The 16,031-nt window shown below is 36.9% G+C and overlaps 2 protein-coding genes across 5 annotated transcripts in view; both read right to left on the bottom strand.

Moving 5' to 3' along the window:
• Positions 1–1,951, bottom strand: part of LOC126614996 (heavy metal-associated isoprenylated plant protein 47-like) — a 32,846-nt gene extending 30,895 nt beyond the window's left edge. The window contains exon 1 of the mRNA XM_050282714.1: positions 1,928–1,951. Within this exon, the coding sequence (XP_050138671.1) occupies positions 1,928–1,936 (9 nt within the window). The 5' untranslated portion in view covers positions 1,937–1,951. The remainder of the gene's footprint in view (positions 1–1,927) is intronic.
• Positions 1,046–14,852, bottom strand: LOC126614994 (heavy metal-associated isoprenylated plant protein 47-like). Of its 4 annotated transcripts, XM_050282710.1 has the most exons (4): positions 14,734–14,757; positions 1,807–1,851; positions 1,634–1,715; positions 1,046–1,528 (listed from the first exon to the last, which is right to left on the bottom strand). In XM_050282710.1, exons 1-4 carry the CDS (start codon positions 14,740–14,742, stop codon positions 1,170–1,172), a joined length of 495 nt encoding a protein of 164 aa, XP_050138667.1. In that variant the 5' UTR covers positions 14,743–14,757; the 3' UTR covers positions 1,046–1,169. The 4 variants fall into 4 exon arrangements, with proteins under 4 accessions (XP_050138667.1, XP_050138668.1, XP_050138669.1 ...); XM_050282711.1 differs by lacking the exon at positions 1,807–1,851 and having other exon boundaries at positions 14,734–14,765; XM_050282712.1 differs by lacking the exons at positions 1,807–1,851; positions 14,734–14,757 and adding an exon at positions 14,641–14,676.
• Positions 14,853–16,031: the final 1,179 nt, after the last annotated feature.

Genomic DNA, 16,031 nt, shown 5'->3' with positions numbered 1-16,031 from the left:
GGGGGGGGGGGGGGGGCCGGGAGGCCGCCATGATTGAACTATTGCCACAAGAGTAGTACATGGTGTAGATTAATTTGGCCATCTTTCGATGAATTCCCTTCAAAGTACGTAGAGGGAGAATAATGTTACGCAAATTGAAAATCGAATTTGAAAAAAAATTTAAGCTTTTACCCGGTTCAAAAAAAAAAGTTTATTATTTTATAATAGAAAAATGTTAGAGAAACGACAATTTTATTTCATTTTTTAAAAAGATGACCAGCCGAAGTCTTTGTCACAACATTCTACTCTTTCGAGGGCCGAGAAGACTTTACATAGGCATTTTAGTCTCCCCTGGCCACCATCTTGTGATTCACCCAGCTCCAGGAATCAGACTCAGGACATGCCGTGTAGAATACGTGTCTAGAATTCGTCTCCAACCACTGGACCACCTAGACAATTTTAGACTACAATGATTCACTATTTGATGTGGCAAGTAAAAAGTTTTTGTATGTGTAATGTACATAAAAATTAAGTTGCCTCCAATGGTTTTTTCGCAATGAAACCTTCAGTCCCAAAATCAAAAGCAAAACGAAATCATCCCTTGGATATAATAAAGTTGTGTCATCACCACATTTCTACTCTTGTGGTGAAATTACACCTATTTTGTTATTGAGTTGGGGTCATAACTTTCAAGCCTTCTTCTTTAGTATTGTACCTAGTCAGTTCAATTCTGTGATCTTCCCTATCCTTTTTCTTTTCCTAGTTTGATGATGAAACAAAACAATAATATGGGTGCATCATCTCCATCCTTGGGCCAAAAATCAAGGTTTAATCCAAACAGCGTATACATTAAATAAAGGCAACTCATATAAATGATGGTCTCTTCGGATTACAAACTTGTTATGTTTGTGATAAAAGTGTTTCTGATAAAAGCACTTATGAAAAGGGCACATGAAAAAGTGTTCCTGACAAACTTGTTATGATCAAAAGTATTTCCTAGTACCTAAGCAATTCCATATGGGTTAGGAAACACATGAAAAAGGCACAAGCAGAAACACAAACAAAATTTCAAAGAGGGAAGCAATTGATATAAAAATATTTCTTATGAACTTTATATCCATGCATCTACAAGGGAAAAGAGATAATGAAAATGATCATAATCAAGTTCAACTAATTCACATCATACGCAATTACATTATGGAGCAAGTGGTTGGTTCTGGATATTCACGAACCAGTTCACAGTACATTGGACGAAACTGAGGAGTGCAACAGTATTGAACACAGTACATTGAACGACAATGGGGAGTGCAAGTGCAACAGTTTTGAACACAGCTTGCTGGAGGAGCTGGAGGCTTGACCACAGGCGGCTTCACTGGCGGCTCAGGCGGCTTCACCACAGGCAGCGGCTTCACTTCTTCAACTTTGACTAGGGCGCAGCAACAGCCGAACCTTTTCCTCAATGACTTCATCAAGCAGAACGGGTCTACATCATCCCCGATCACCTCCACAAGATCTTTGTTTGCTCCTTCTATCGACACTTTACTAACACCTGCTTTCATTAATTATGATACTCTTTAATAACCATGCCAACTATAATTAACAATGAAATCGTTGAAAGAAAATTTGAATCATGATAATATCAAAAGGCACATACCGCGTGCATTAACTGCAATCTTCAAGGCCTTGCTTCTGCATTTGTCACAGTGAAATGGCACCTTCACAACGATCTTCATTTGCTGCACCATCAATTTGTACAAAAGATGTATAAACAATATGATCAATTTATACATTTAATTAATGTCAGCTAATTTAAGAAAACCTTCTCGCCTTATTAATTAGTTTCAGTTGGATTAAAAGAAAAAAGGTATACAACTGCAACAAGATGCAAGAGTATTAGAATATATATATATATATATATATATATATATATATATATGAAAAGGCTTACCGGCGGCATTTTGGAGAGAGTATTGTGTGAAATATAGAAGTTAAGTTTTTGGGATGGAAAACCTATGAAACAGCGAAAGTGGAACTGTATATCGGTTACCATGCTACTTATAGGAGATAGGATCCCCTTTAATATTTTTCTTGACTTGTATTACAAGTCCATGCATGCCCACCCTGTACCAATTACATGAGATCGTACCTTTCTTCTTCTTTTCTTTTTAGTGAAAAACTCCCGGTACTGTTTACTTTAACGAAAAACCACATTTTTACATTAAAAAGTCAATCCTGATACTATTCACTTTACTCTTTATTTGGTCCTTATCGTTAAAACTCATAATTTTCAAGCTTTTTTTCATTAGTTTTTCTTTTTATTTATTATTTATAAGAAAAGTCAGATCTTTACAACCAACGTTGTACTTACAAATTAATATCGCACATGAACTCGACAAGAATATGACAGTGGCAAGTGCATATACTCTTTTTGCTTTTTCAGTAGTCTCTATTATTTTTGCTATTAAACAAGCACTTGATTTAATAATACTCTTTTTCTTACAACAAACAACAACAAAGTCTTATTAACTGTATAAATCCTAGAACACCACTGCACTCGGTTTTGCACCAAATTCTTCATTAGCTCCAAATACTCTGTCTTAATGTTGACAAATGTTCCAAATTCATATAACTGTTGGTACACCTAATAATTAATAAAAACATAAAATAAAAGTCGAGTAATATAGCTACTACTGTACTAGCTAGCAACTGCATGTGTGCCTGATGCCTTAGCTAACTTCCATGTAAATCACGATGCATATTACTGATGGTGAACGTTCTTTCTTGTGAAATTTCTGCTTATATTCATGATCTTTCTGCTTCTACCAACCATCGTTTCAAATGATTTTCATTATATGTTTTCTTTGTTTGTGGGGTTGATTTTTTGTTTTACGTTTTTTTTCCTCAAGAAGGTTTGCCTTTGTATTGCCCTTTGTGGAACCAAAAATAATCAAGAAAAATATGGAAGTGACTCATGGACTTTCGAGTTAAAAAAACAAATTTACCCTTAAGGCACACTAGGATTCCCACATATGTAACAGACAATAACAACTCAATCGAGCTCAAATGTGATCAAAATGGTATTCTTTTAATACACTCTCATCACTTCTCATTAAATCCTCACCCACAAAGTAACTCCCAATTATTCTTTTCAAATTGAGATTAATTGATTAATTACCAAATTAATTGCAAGATATTATTTCACATAATATCTTGTTATCAATCCCACAAATCAACCATGTGTCCGGTCCCAAATTTCCTAATAGGGCCGACCACACCTCTTCTGAAATTCTCTAAATTTCTCCAAATACTTTCTCCCTCAAATTCTAACTTTAGCATCGGAAATTCTTCGGCCAAATGCCCCCCCATTCATCATGGTCAAGTGACGCTCTTGGCCTTAACCTAAGGTGTTAATTGTTTTGCAGGTGTATTTTCGTCCAAGAAGAAGACAGAAATTTACATCCACACCCTTGTTTGTATTTTTGTTTTTATTTTAATAAGATTAAGGGAATGAGAACACTATCATCCCTTTAAAAAAAAAAAAAAATAAAAAAAAAAAAAAAAAACTAGCTAGCAACTGAACTTCAAGAAAATTAATCAAAACATTTTGAAGAACACCATTCGACCACTGAAAAGTTATCCACATGCCTTACACCCTGAAGCACCCCACGTAGCTATAATTAATCCACTTGATCTATACACCATAACGATAACGAAATTTACTATTACTGGAGACAATTATATTTTGACATCCAGAATTTGAATGCATACTAATATATAGTCAACTTACAGAGTTTCATCCAATCTGCACAGCTAATACTAGAAAAAATGTCCGCGCGTTGCTGCGGAACTTGAATGCACCAACCTTAACTACATGAATAAGACACATTTAACCTTAAAAAAAAAATCAACATAATCATGCACAGACAAAAAGGATAGATTTAGGAAATTATAAAAAGCATTGTAACTGTAAATCCAGGAAATTATGAAAATTCATCCAGTCAAGAGACAATATAATAGTTGTGGAAAAGTGAGTATGTAAGTAAGAATCTAAAATATACTTGATTTGCAATTCCATTATAAAACAAGATTGATACAAAAATCTGAAATGAACATGAGGTGGTCTACACAGGTTTTACAACTTACCAATAAACGACGCCGGAAGAAGGCGCAAATATGGACCCAAAAATCCCAGAAGAAGCAGATGACTCCTTCAACTAGAAAAACTCATAAGAGAAGAAAGAAGACCACGACCCAGTTAGAAGATGACGTGCCTCTGCATTGCTTCCCACCAATCTAACTCCTCAACTTCAAATAGAAAAACATCAAATCAATTTGGTCTAATCGAGTGAAATCCCATTAATCAGTCAAACCCAAGTTGACACATCTTTTTCTCTAACAATAAAACACAATTGCATTGTCTCTCTTTCTAGAAATTATAAAAAGTTTCAAATTCATGCTCACATTTTTTTTATATAATATGAGAACCATAAAAAGATATCTAGCATTATATCTCAGGTATGTGTATAATACACAGATTTGTTGTGCGTCTAAGTAGGGTAAAGGAATAGCATTACTACTTGTTGTTAAGGAGACTCCTATATATGTCGACCTCCATCCCCAACGGACAGGCAGACCTGCAAAAATGCTCAACCCTTCCTCATATCTGAGAGGGCACTCCCAACGAAGCCTTTCGAAATATTCAGCTTTCTTTCCCCCCGATAATATCTCTGCAAACAAGTTATACTAGAGCAAGAATATCTCATATCATCAGGGTTAAAAGCAAGAGTATCCCATATCATGCTTTTTCCCTGTCTTTTCCTTTGGCCTTGTTCTTATCTGCAAGACAAGGAGAAAGAGAGCAATCAGTCAGCACTTGGAATCAAGCTTCCAGCCAGGAACTGACTGCCTGGAACCCCTTACCTGATTACTTACCTACCATTGCTCTCGAGTACTCATCTTCAACATCTTATGCTTCCAGGGAAGATACCGCATCTGCCTGAGGAACAGATAGGGTAAGGGAGAACGATGCAAGGAAGCATGTGGAGACAAGCGAAACAGCACACGTGCCGATACATCCATTACTCTGTCAAAGCAAAAGTATCCCATATCAGCAGGGTCGAACGTACTCTAGATTTAATGGACTTGTTTTGACGCTCAAATTCTTCAGTCGGCCTTATACTTTGGAGGAAACCAGAAAACCCTCCAGCTCAGTTCAAGAATAAGCCTGTGGAAAGTTACTTCTTCAAAAGCAAAAGTATCCCATATCATCTCTTCTCATTTTCTTCTCTTTATCCTTCATGCTGCCTGCAAGATAGGGAGAATGTGAACAATCAGCCGGAGCTCTGATTGCTTACCTTATCTGTCACCTCTTTCAGCAGATCCTCTAGCTCGGCGACTTGGGGGACTCCTACTACATGGTTTGTATCGCGCTTGACCAAGTCTGAAACTACAAGTAAGCTTCAAGTGAAATTGATACATTACCTTGTGCATCTCCACCAGTTAAAGATACCACCCCTGGATGGAGGAAGAGTACTTCCAGAGAAGATGCAACATCTACCTATGAGACAGATAAGGCAAGTCAAGACGATACCGCACTCCGATACTTAGAAGTTTCGTGATTACGAGATCATTCTCCCACAATATTTCCTAATGTCATTTTTACTAAATCATTCACTTGTACTCACTAAAAGAGAGCTTGAACCTATGTACTTGTGTAAACCCTTCACAATTAATGAGAACTCCTCTATTTCGTGGACGTAGCCAATCTGGGTGAACCACGTACATCTTGTGTTTGCTTTCCTGTCTCTATCCATTTATATACTTATCCACACTAATGACCGGAGCAATCTAGCGAAGATCACAAAAAGCGACCATTTTCGCTACCTAGGATCTATCGTGCAAGAGAACGGAGAATTAGATGGAGATCTCAACCATAGAATACAAGATGGATGGATGAAGTGTAAGAGTGCATCCGGCGTGTTGTGTGACCGTCGTAGGCCACTGAAGCTCAAGGGAAAATTTTATAGGACGGCAATAAGGCCAGCGATGTTGTATGGCACATAATGTTGGGCGGTGAAGCATCAACACGTACACAAAATGAGTGTGGCGGAGATGAGGATGCTTCGTGGGATGTGTGGGCACACGAGAAAGGATAAGATTGGGAATGAGGATATCCGAGGTAAAGTAGGAGTAGACTACGGAACAGAGGTTCAGGGCTCAAGGGGTAGAGGAAGACCTAGGAAAACTTTGGAAGAGACTCTAAGAAAAGACTTAGAGTACTTGGATCTAACGGAGGACATGACATAAAACCGAGCGCAATGGCGTTCTAGGATTCATATAGCCGACCCCACTTAGTGGGAAAAGGCTTTGTTCTAGGATTCAATGGCGCAATGGCTGTTCTTTTTTTTTTTTAAATTAGGCCGATCTCACCAATCAAAATTACAGTGCTATGCAAAACTAATATTTGTAATCTATACCAGCTCTAGCCTGCATCGACCCGTTGGATTTGAAAGGAAAATAGGCAATATAGTAATTTGCCCTGCAAAATAATACAGAAAAATCCATGAGCATGTTGGACAAATCAGAGTTATATGGATGCGCAAATACACAGGGACCACAACCAGATCCATCAGAAGCATGACATGAATCGGAATCGGAGTGCTTTACTTTGTGAGGTTTGATTTGTAGAGGACTTGAGCTGGGTTTGCTGACCAAAATCACAATTTCGAATCTGAAGCTGCATGATATGAATAGAGTTTGTAATCCTAATCCTAAAGCACAAAAGATTTGAAAACGATTCCTCACATTTTCAATCAGCTGAGGCTGTCATGGGCTTCAAATCTCAGTCATTCTGTGCAACCATGGCCTTTGTCCTCAATCTCAGGCCTTCCTGCCTCTGCACGCTCTCTCTTTCTTTCTCTCTCTCCTCTCATGTGTCCTTCTCTCTGGTAGCCGGCCTCAGGAGTGCAGGTAGTGAGAGTGATGCCACCACTCAATCTCCTCTCTCTCTCTCTCTCTCTCCCTTGAATCGTACACCCCCTGTGACTCTGTCTACCTGCAAGCCGTATGCCTTCCCCTCGCCCAATCCCTATCTCTCTCTCTTCCTTTGTCCCTCCCCCTTTCTCATCCTCATCTCTGCAAGCCGCATGCCTTCCCCTCACCAAATCCCTCTCTCTCCCTCCTGCTCTCTCTCCTGACGGCATGGTCTCACCGAGTCCCTCTGCAGCTCACAGAAAGAAAGGAAAATGAAAGTCTCCCTAACCCACCCAATCCGTTCGAAACCCTATAGACTAAAGCGACCATCGCACCCCTACCTTGCCACGATTATCAACACGCGGCATCAAGATCACCCGTAGCTCCCATCTCTCTCCAACCTGTCAATCCCTCTTATGCCCCTCATCTCCTCTCGCCACAGCCACACCCACACCCAACTGTCTCTTCTCTCCAATTTGTCAGCCCTTAGGTACCGTTTGATACGTGGGACGGGACGAGTCGTTTCGTCCCGTGTTTGGTACGTCTAAAAACTGTGAAATGGATTGTCCCATAAAACGAAATTTGGCTGATTTTTCGTTTCACCTGGGAACGACTCGTTCCACATCCGTGAAACACAAATTTATAATATTTTATAACAAAATTTCTCCTTATCTTTTTCAATATTTACATCATCCGTTCCTTCCTGTTCCGTCCCGTCCCGTCCTGTCTACGTACCAATCGGTACCCCCATCCTCTCTCTCTTCCCGAGTCAAACGAGAGATGCAGCCCAAAGGCTACAAATCGGGTCTGAAGCCTGAGGGGTTTTTTTGTAAATAAAGAGAAAGATGGGTAAAAGCATTCGAGTGGCAATATTGTAAATAAACTGAAATGTAGTCCAAAATACTATTCACATGAATGGTGCCAATTTCCCTCCTACTTTAGACTAAAGTAATATAATAATTTCTAGGCTTTTTTAGAGATAGACCTTTGAAACTCTTATTTTTCAAACAAAATCCTATTTAATAATAAATATTCAAATAACATTCAAATTTCGAATAGACTACCATGTAGACAAATATGTAACCAATTATTCCAACATATTTACAACTTATACCACAAAACTCTAATTTTGTCAATGAATAGAATTACTCACCCTAATTATGATCACCAATTAAACCCATATGAAAATATACCTTTCTTGTATCATAAATACTATTAACACAAATATATATATATATATATATATTAATTTACCCATATTAATAAAAATTAATCATTAGGCAAATTATATTGTAGGTACATTATTTTGTATAGTAGATACATTATTTTTATAAAAATTAAACAATAGGTAAATTACATTTTATAGTGTAGGTGACACACCCCGACCCGGTATGTCTACTAGGACTCCGAATCGAGATGTACTGGCCGACACCTGGAATGTGACGAAGCCAAAGTGTAGTGATGTGGAAAATGTGAATAAATTTAAACTTAAAAGTGCCTAAGGACAAGAGTGCGTTGTGAGCATGAATGGACCAATTTCACACGTGACGTGAGAGCATAAGTAAAGTACAGTAGTGTGGGTAATGATCATACCCTCAGAGGTAGCCACCTATATTGAGATTTGCCAAGAATCCTCATCGATACGAACTTCAGCAGCTAAAACCTAGAGGGGCGAAAAACAAAAAACATGAGTGGGCAAAAACAAAGCTTTTTCAAACCATTTCTCTTTCCAAAAATAATAACCCCTCACTGTAAAACCCGTATAATTTCCCATAAAATAATAATACATAAGTATATAGAAATCAGGCTTGAGAGTAATGAAAACCAAAGTGAGTGCCATGTCAAGTATTTCAATAATAAATATGTAAGCCAGGTGATTTGAATCAATATAATATGATATGTCAGTCGGAGTCACCTAATGTGACATATACAGCTGAACCTATAACTCATAACCAATTCATGCACACGAGTCATAACCACCTAATGTGGTCTGTACGACATGCTGAGTGTAAATAGATACGCTTAAGTGCTACAATCACGTGAAGATTGTGCGAAGTATCGTAAGTCACCTACGAGTCGGAACCACCTAATGTGGTATGTACGACAAGCTGGCACCTGCCTTGGATCCAAGGTAAGTGTGTGGTGTGGGAGGTGAACGATCACGTGAAGGCTAGGCTCTGGCCTCGGGCAGAGCATTAACACCGGGGTGCAGGATAATGAGCACTAAATGCATCTAAACATAACCATACACACTGCAATCACTATCATCAATATGTACTCACCTGAAGCTTACCTGGGCGTCCGCAGCGTCATGCAATAATATGCATATCTATACTAATGCATATACTAAAATAACATGCAAGTATGATATGGCACTTAAAATATACGCAAATTAAAACAGTTTCTGGGAAAATGTAAAACATATATACGTATATATAGAAAACCAAAAGCCCACTCACCCGGAGTCCACGCTACAACTCCCTTGCACAAACATCGAGGTGTCACGAGTGATCGGCACCTAGAACAATTATCAACCCACATCTTAGAATCCTTATCAATAGAACATGTAAGTTACATAAAATACATCCTCAAGGACATTCTAGAATGATTTGAGACTCATTGACCAAAAGTCAACTGTCGGTCAAAAGTCGACGATAGGGTCCATAATCCTACGTAACTCAATCCGGAAGATCCGAATCTCAAATTTTTGATCCGTAACTTCCAAAGATCCACATTATGCGTCTAGAATAACATACTAAAATTTCATTACGATCCAATGGTTGGATCTCCGCCAATTGCAAATTCATGTGGCGGTTAATGTTTTATTTTACGAACTTACAAATCTAATTCGGAAAGATTTGTATGTCGATTCCCGATCCGTAAGTTCCTATGGTCCTCAAATATTACATATTATAATGTATTAAAGTTTAGTGACGATCCAACGGTTGGATCATCGATTGCTATACTATTTAAGTGGCGGACCTTAATGAATTTTCGCCGGATTCTGCAGATTTTGCAGCCTTCCAGGGCAATCTTTAGAACTCCATATCTCACTTGTTTTTTAACCAAAATCGACTCATAATATACCAAATCGAAGCTAGAGAAGTGTAGAAAAAAATTATACCTTCTTGGATTCCATATGGTCGCCGGAGATGGCCATAAAATGGCCTGAAAGACGGCTGCCAGCGGGAAACAGGGATATTCGCCAGAATTTATGGGCAACATTTCAACGTCCATAACTTTGTAAATACTAAAAAAAATCAAGTAATTCAAAAATGGAAATCATAGTTCTCAACGAGATGAAGAGATTGGTACCTTTCACGACGATAACTAGCCATGTTTGACCGTAAAATGCCTCGAAAGTGGTGAAGATAGCCGAAAACTGGGCAAACTTTAAATCGTTGTAACTTTCTCATTTCTTCACTAAATTAAACAATCCAAACATGAAAATTCATCTAATCGACGGGAGGAATCAATTTATACCTGTTTTGAGTTCAAAAGATGGTTGGAAATTGTCTGAAACTAAAGGGAAACCCACGGCTTCAATGAAGGTTCTTGAAATGGCATCCGTTCACAGTATTCCGAGAAACCAAAATTTGATTCAGGTTTCTAGGTCCGAGGAGAGTAAGAATATGGTGCGTCGTTAATTCGTCGAGAAGGTGGATTGGTGCTTAAGTGTCACGGGGAGGAAGTTGAGGGCGAGAGAGATATGTGAGCTGAGAAGAGACTAACGGGAGAAAGAAAGAGAAGAGGAAAACAAGAACCAGAAAAATGGGGATCAATCTGTGGGTCCCATGTGGCACACAACCAATTTCACATGTTCAATTGTCAATTTACCAAAATACCCTCGCTATTTAAAGGTTCGTAGAGTCTTTGTTATAACTTCAAATTACGTTCCGTTTGCGCCTACGCGTTCGTAGCGATGAGTATTATGAGAATACACCAACAAAACGAGTCTTACGTGGCACGACATGGCAATCAACAAAAGTCAACGCATTTGCCTTAAAGAGCATTTTCGTAAATTCACTTATTAAAATTATAAAAAAACCATAAAATTGGGAACGGGTCGTTACAGTAGGTACATTATTTTTGTACAGTAGATACATTATTTTTTTTATAAAAATTAAGCAATAGGTAAGTTATATTTGCACAAATTATATTATAGGTACATTATTTTTGTACAGGAGATGCATTATTTTTTTTATAAAAAATTAAACAATAGGTAAATTAAAATTCATAGACAATGAGTAGTAGATATATAATTTTTTAATCAAATTACATTTCTTTATTTTGTAGGTGAATTGTTTTCCATTTATATGTATGTGAAAATAATTTACATATATTATTATATGAAATAGAGGTAAATTAATATTGAATCAGTAAAAGTTTCTTTATTTTATAGGGTAGTGCTTATATGAGTTGTTCAGTACTTTGGAGTCAAATGCAAAGTCATGTTTAGCTTTGGGCTCAATAGTTACAAACAATTCTATCTAACATTAAAAAGCAGGGTGCTCAAGACTTGCGCATATTAACTTTAGAGTTAAAAGTAGGATCCTCACCTTAGAAGGTACAAAAATTGGTTTTATGATTAATTCACGTGGCATTATATGATTGTATCCATGTGACTCACTCGTTTGCCACATAAGCATATTAATACAGAATTTAATGAAAATGTTACAAAATGAATGAATTGATTTGCGGTCCATTTTTAGGGATCAAATTGATGGATTTTTAATTTCAAAAATCATTTTGATAGGAACAAGTTTCTAAAAATTGCTAGGTGCTAGTTGGGTAGCGGGCAAAGGCCTAGTGCCTAGGCGGCTAGGCAGGGCATAGGCGAGTGTCTAGGCGGATTTATGTAAATTTATTATATATCTTGTAAAAAGTGTCTATTTACATCTAAAAAATATACTTGTATGAATAATAAAAGAATGATAAAATGCAAAAATAGAAGTAGAAGAATACACAAATTATATCATTAGTACTTTGATGAATTTGATGGAATAAGATACAAGTTCAAATGATACAAATTTGTAGTACTTTAGGAAAAAATTTCAAAGATGATATGAATTTGTAGTGCATTTAAAGAAGAATAAAGGTGCCAAATATATGTTTAGAAATCATTTAATCTTTGAAAACAAAGTATTTGACAAAAAAAAGAAAATATTTAATCAACAATTTAAAATAATTACATAAAAAAATGGAGGGTGGGAAACCAAGATGCATAGAAGGGAGGGAGGTGGGGCACCATTGTGCTAGCTGTACGCATGTACCCTTAATTTTCTCTCTTCTTCTTTTTCCTCTCGTCTTCCTCGTTGGAATTCTAAACCCACTGACTGTGTAGTTGTGCTTTGCATTCCTCCTTTCGCTTTTTGAAAACAAAAAAAGGCATTGAAATGCAAAGACCGCCTCGGCGCCCGCCTTATCCCATCATCGATTTTCCTCCCGACTATAGGTTAATCGCAGCGGCTGATCACTGCCTGGCCGATTTTTAGAACACTAGATAAGAAGGGTCCAGTTTCAAAGACCAAACCGTGATAAAATCCCTACATATAATTTAGTTTAACATTTGGTTGTTTAATTGGAGATAGCATAATAAGAGCCGTACATGGCCATGATTGAACTATTGCTACTCTTACCTTTGGGGGGGGGGGGGGGGGACAAGAGTAGTACGTGGTGTAGATTAATTTGGCCATCTTTCAATGAATTCCCTTCAAAGTACGTAGAGGGAGAACAATGTTACTCAAATTGAAGGTCGAATTTGAAATTAAGTTTAAGCTTTTATCTGGTTCAAAAAAAAAAAGTTTTTTATTTTATAATAGAAAAATGTTAGAGAAACGATAGTTTTATTTTATTTTTTTAAAAGATGACCAGCCGGTGGTTTTGCCACAACATTCTACTCTTTCGAGGGCTGAGAAGACTTATATAAGCATTTTAGTCTCTCCTGGTCACCATCTTATGATTCACCCAGCTCCAGGAATCGAACCTAGGACATATGTCGTATAGAATACGTGTCTAGAATTCGTCTCCAACCACTGGACCACCTATACAATTTTAGACTACAATGATTCACTATCTGATGTGGCAAGTAATAAGTTTTTGTATGTGTAATGTACATAAAATTAAGTTGCCTCCAATGGTTTTTTCGCAATGAAACCTTCAGTCCCAAAATCAAAAGCAAAACGAAATCATCCCCTGGATATAATAAAGTTGTGTCATCACCACATTTCTACTCTTGTGGTGAAATTACACCGTATTTTGTTATTGAGTTGGGATCAAAACTTTCGAGCCTTCTTCTTTAGTATTGTACCTAGTCAGGTCAATTCTGTGATCTTCCCTATCCTTTTTCTTTTCCTAGACCTAGTTTGATGATGAAACAAAACAATAATATGGGTGCATCATCTCCAATGTTCAATATTTGTTAATTTGGAAAGAATCTTGCGTATACATTAAATAAAGTAGATGGCCTGATCAGCCACCACTGATCTATACTCAAGCCCACAAAAGTCACCGCAAGGAGCGACTCCACATCACTCGTAAAGCTAGACAACACCCAAAACAGATCTTGGCTAGATTGTATTTTTGCTGTTTCATCAATGAAATAACTCATTTTTTATGGAAAAATAAAAGAAACGCACCCCTAGAAGATTGGTTGAACCTTCGACCTTGTGGTTAACAGCCAGCCACACGCGGAGAAAGCTTAGGTGGACAGGACCCATTTTGTAGAGAAATCAAGAAATAGATATAGTTTAAGTGTGTTGACACCCTGATTAACAATGCATCCACACATGCTGCTATATAATCGTACTTTCACCCATTTATTGGTCGAAAATTAGTATGGATTATTACAAGTACATAATTAAAGGCAACTCATATAAATGATGGTCTCTTTGGATTACAAACTTGTTATGTTTGTGATAAAAGTGTTTCTGATAAAAGCACTTATGATCAGAAGTGTTTCCTAGTACCTGAGCAATTCCATATGGGTTAGGAAACACATGAAAAGGCACAAGCAGAAACACAAACAAAATTTCAAAGAGAGAAGCAATTGATATAAAAATATTTCTTATGAACTTTAGATCCATGCATCTACAAGGGAAAAGAGAAAATGAAAATGATCGTACTCAAGTTCAACTAATTCATGTCTTACGCAATTACATTATGGAGCAAGTGGTTGGTTCTGGATATTCACGAACCAGTTCACAGTACATTGGACGAAACTGGGGAGTGCAAGCTGGAGTTGGCTTTTCCTCAGTTTTAACTGCCGGCTTCACTTCTTCAACTTTGACTATGGTGCAGGAACAGCCGAGCTTTTTCCTCAATGACCTCGTCAAGCAAACCGAGTCTACATCATCCCCGATAACCTCCACATGATCTTTGTTTGCTCCTTCTATCGACACTTTACTAACACCTGCTTTCATTAATTATGATACTCTTTAATAACCATGCCAACTATAATTAACAATGAAATCGCTGAAAGAAAATTTGAATCATGATAATATCAAAAGGCACATACCGTGTGCAGCAGCTGCAATCTTCAAGGCCTTGGTTCTGCATTTGTCACAGTGCATTGGCACCTTCACAACGATCTTCATTTGCTGCACCGTCAATTTGTACAAAAGATGTATAAACAATATGATCAATTTATACATTTAATTAATGTCAGCTAATTTAAGAAAACCTTCTCGCCTTATTAATTAGTTTCAGTTGGATTAAAAGAAAAAAGGTATATAACTGCAACAAGATGCAAGATTAGTAGAATATATATAGGAAAAGGCTTACCGGCGGCATTTTGGAGAGAATATTGTGTGAAATATAGAAGTTTAAGTTTTTGGGATGGAAACCCTATGAAACAGCGAAGGTGCCATGCTACTTATAGAAGATAGGATCCCCTTTAATATTTTTCTCGACTTGTATTACAAGTCCATATATGCCTACCCTGTACCAATTACTAATTGAGATCGTACCTTTCTTCTTTCTTTTTTAGTGAAAAATATGAGATCGTATATATCTTACAGACAAGATTTTATTTATTGTTTATAAGAAAAGTCAAGATCTGAAGAGAGAGTGAACTGAACAGGTTTTCCATTATGATGAAATTAGTTACAACCAATGTTGTACTTATAAATTAATATCGCACATTAACTCGACAAGAATATGACTGTGACAAGTGTAAATACTCTTTTTGTTTTTTTCAGTAATCTCAAATATTTTTGCTATTAAACAAGCACTTGATTTAATAATACTCTTTCTTATAACAAACAACAACAACAACAGAGTCTTATTAGCTGTATAAATCTTAGAACACCACTGCATTTGGTTTTACATCAGATCCTTCATTAACTCCAAATACTCTGTCTTAACATTGAAAAATGTTCCAAATTTATATACCTGTTGGTACACCTAAAAGTTAATAAAAACATAAAATAAAAGATGGGTAATATAGCTTAGGACACTCTTTTGGCTGATACCTTAGCTAACTTTCATGCAAATCATGATGCATATTACTAATGCACTACAAGAATTCTAGCTATAGGACACTCTTTTTTACACACTAAAGAAAGTCAGTGGCTTTCTAACTTTATATACACCAAAATATATTATCCGTGGCTATTGAAACTCAGACACCAAAAAACAGTGTGGTTAACCAAATTATGATTTTCAACTGAATTTTTTTTCTTACCTCTCTTTTCGGTGGCAACTTGCAATTTTCAGTGTTGAAGTCTGTGCATTGGTGCTAATTTTTACTATAAAAATACTTTCTTATAATGATTTATTTTATTTTAATAATAAAAAAAAGATCGTACCCAGTGCACAAGGCTCCCGCTTTACGCAGGGTCTGGGAGAGGTGAATGTCGGCTAGCCTTTATTTTAATAATAAAAGGAAAAAAAATAATAAAAGGAAAAAAAAATTATTCATTGACATGACCACACCACAATCCACTCACCTCCCATCTCATTAGCCCTTCATTCATTATGATTTTCAACTGAATTTTTTTTTTACTTTTCTTTTCGGTGGCAACTTGCAATTTTCAATGTTGAAGTTTGTGCATTGGTGCTAATTTTGCCCTTGGTCATGT

The sequence above is a fragment of the Malus sylvestris genome, chromosome 3 (assembly GCF_916048215.2).
Source record: "Malus sylvestris chromosome 3, drMalSylv7.2, whole genome shotgun sequence".
NCBI classification, from domain to species: Eukaryota; Viridiplantae; Streptophyta; class Magnoliopsida; order Rosales; family Rosaceae; genus Malus; species Malus sylvestris.
Note: the sequence above shows the minus strand (reverse complement) of the source record. Positions and strands in the feature narration are given on the sequence as shown.

What these genes read in the sequence shown, in the direction of transcription:
- LOC126614994 (XM_050282710.1), bottom strand. An exon ending in AACTGAAACTAATTAATAAG is followed by an intron (nt 1,716 to 1,806) that starts GCGAGAAGGTTT and finishes TTGATGGTGCAG; the next exon opens with CAAATGAAGATCGTTGTGAA. An exon ending in GATTGCAGTTAATGCACGCG is followed by an intron (nt 1,529 to 1,633) that starts GTATGTGCCTTT and finishes TAATGAAAGCAG; the next exon opens with GTGTTAGTAAAGTGTCGATA.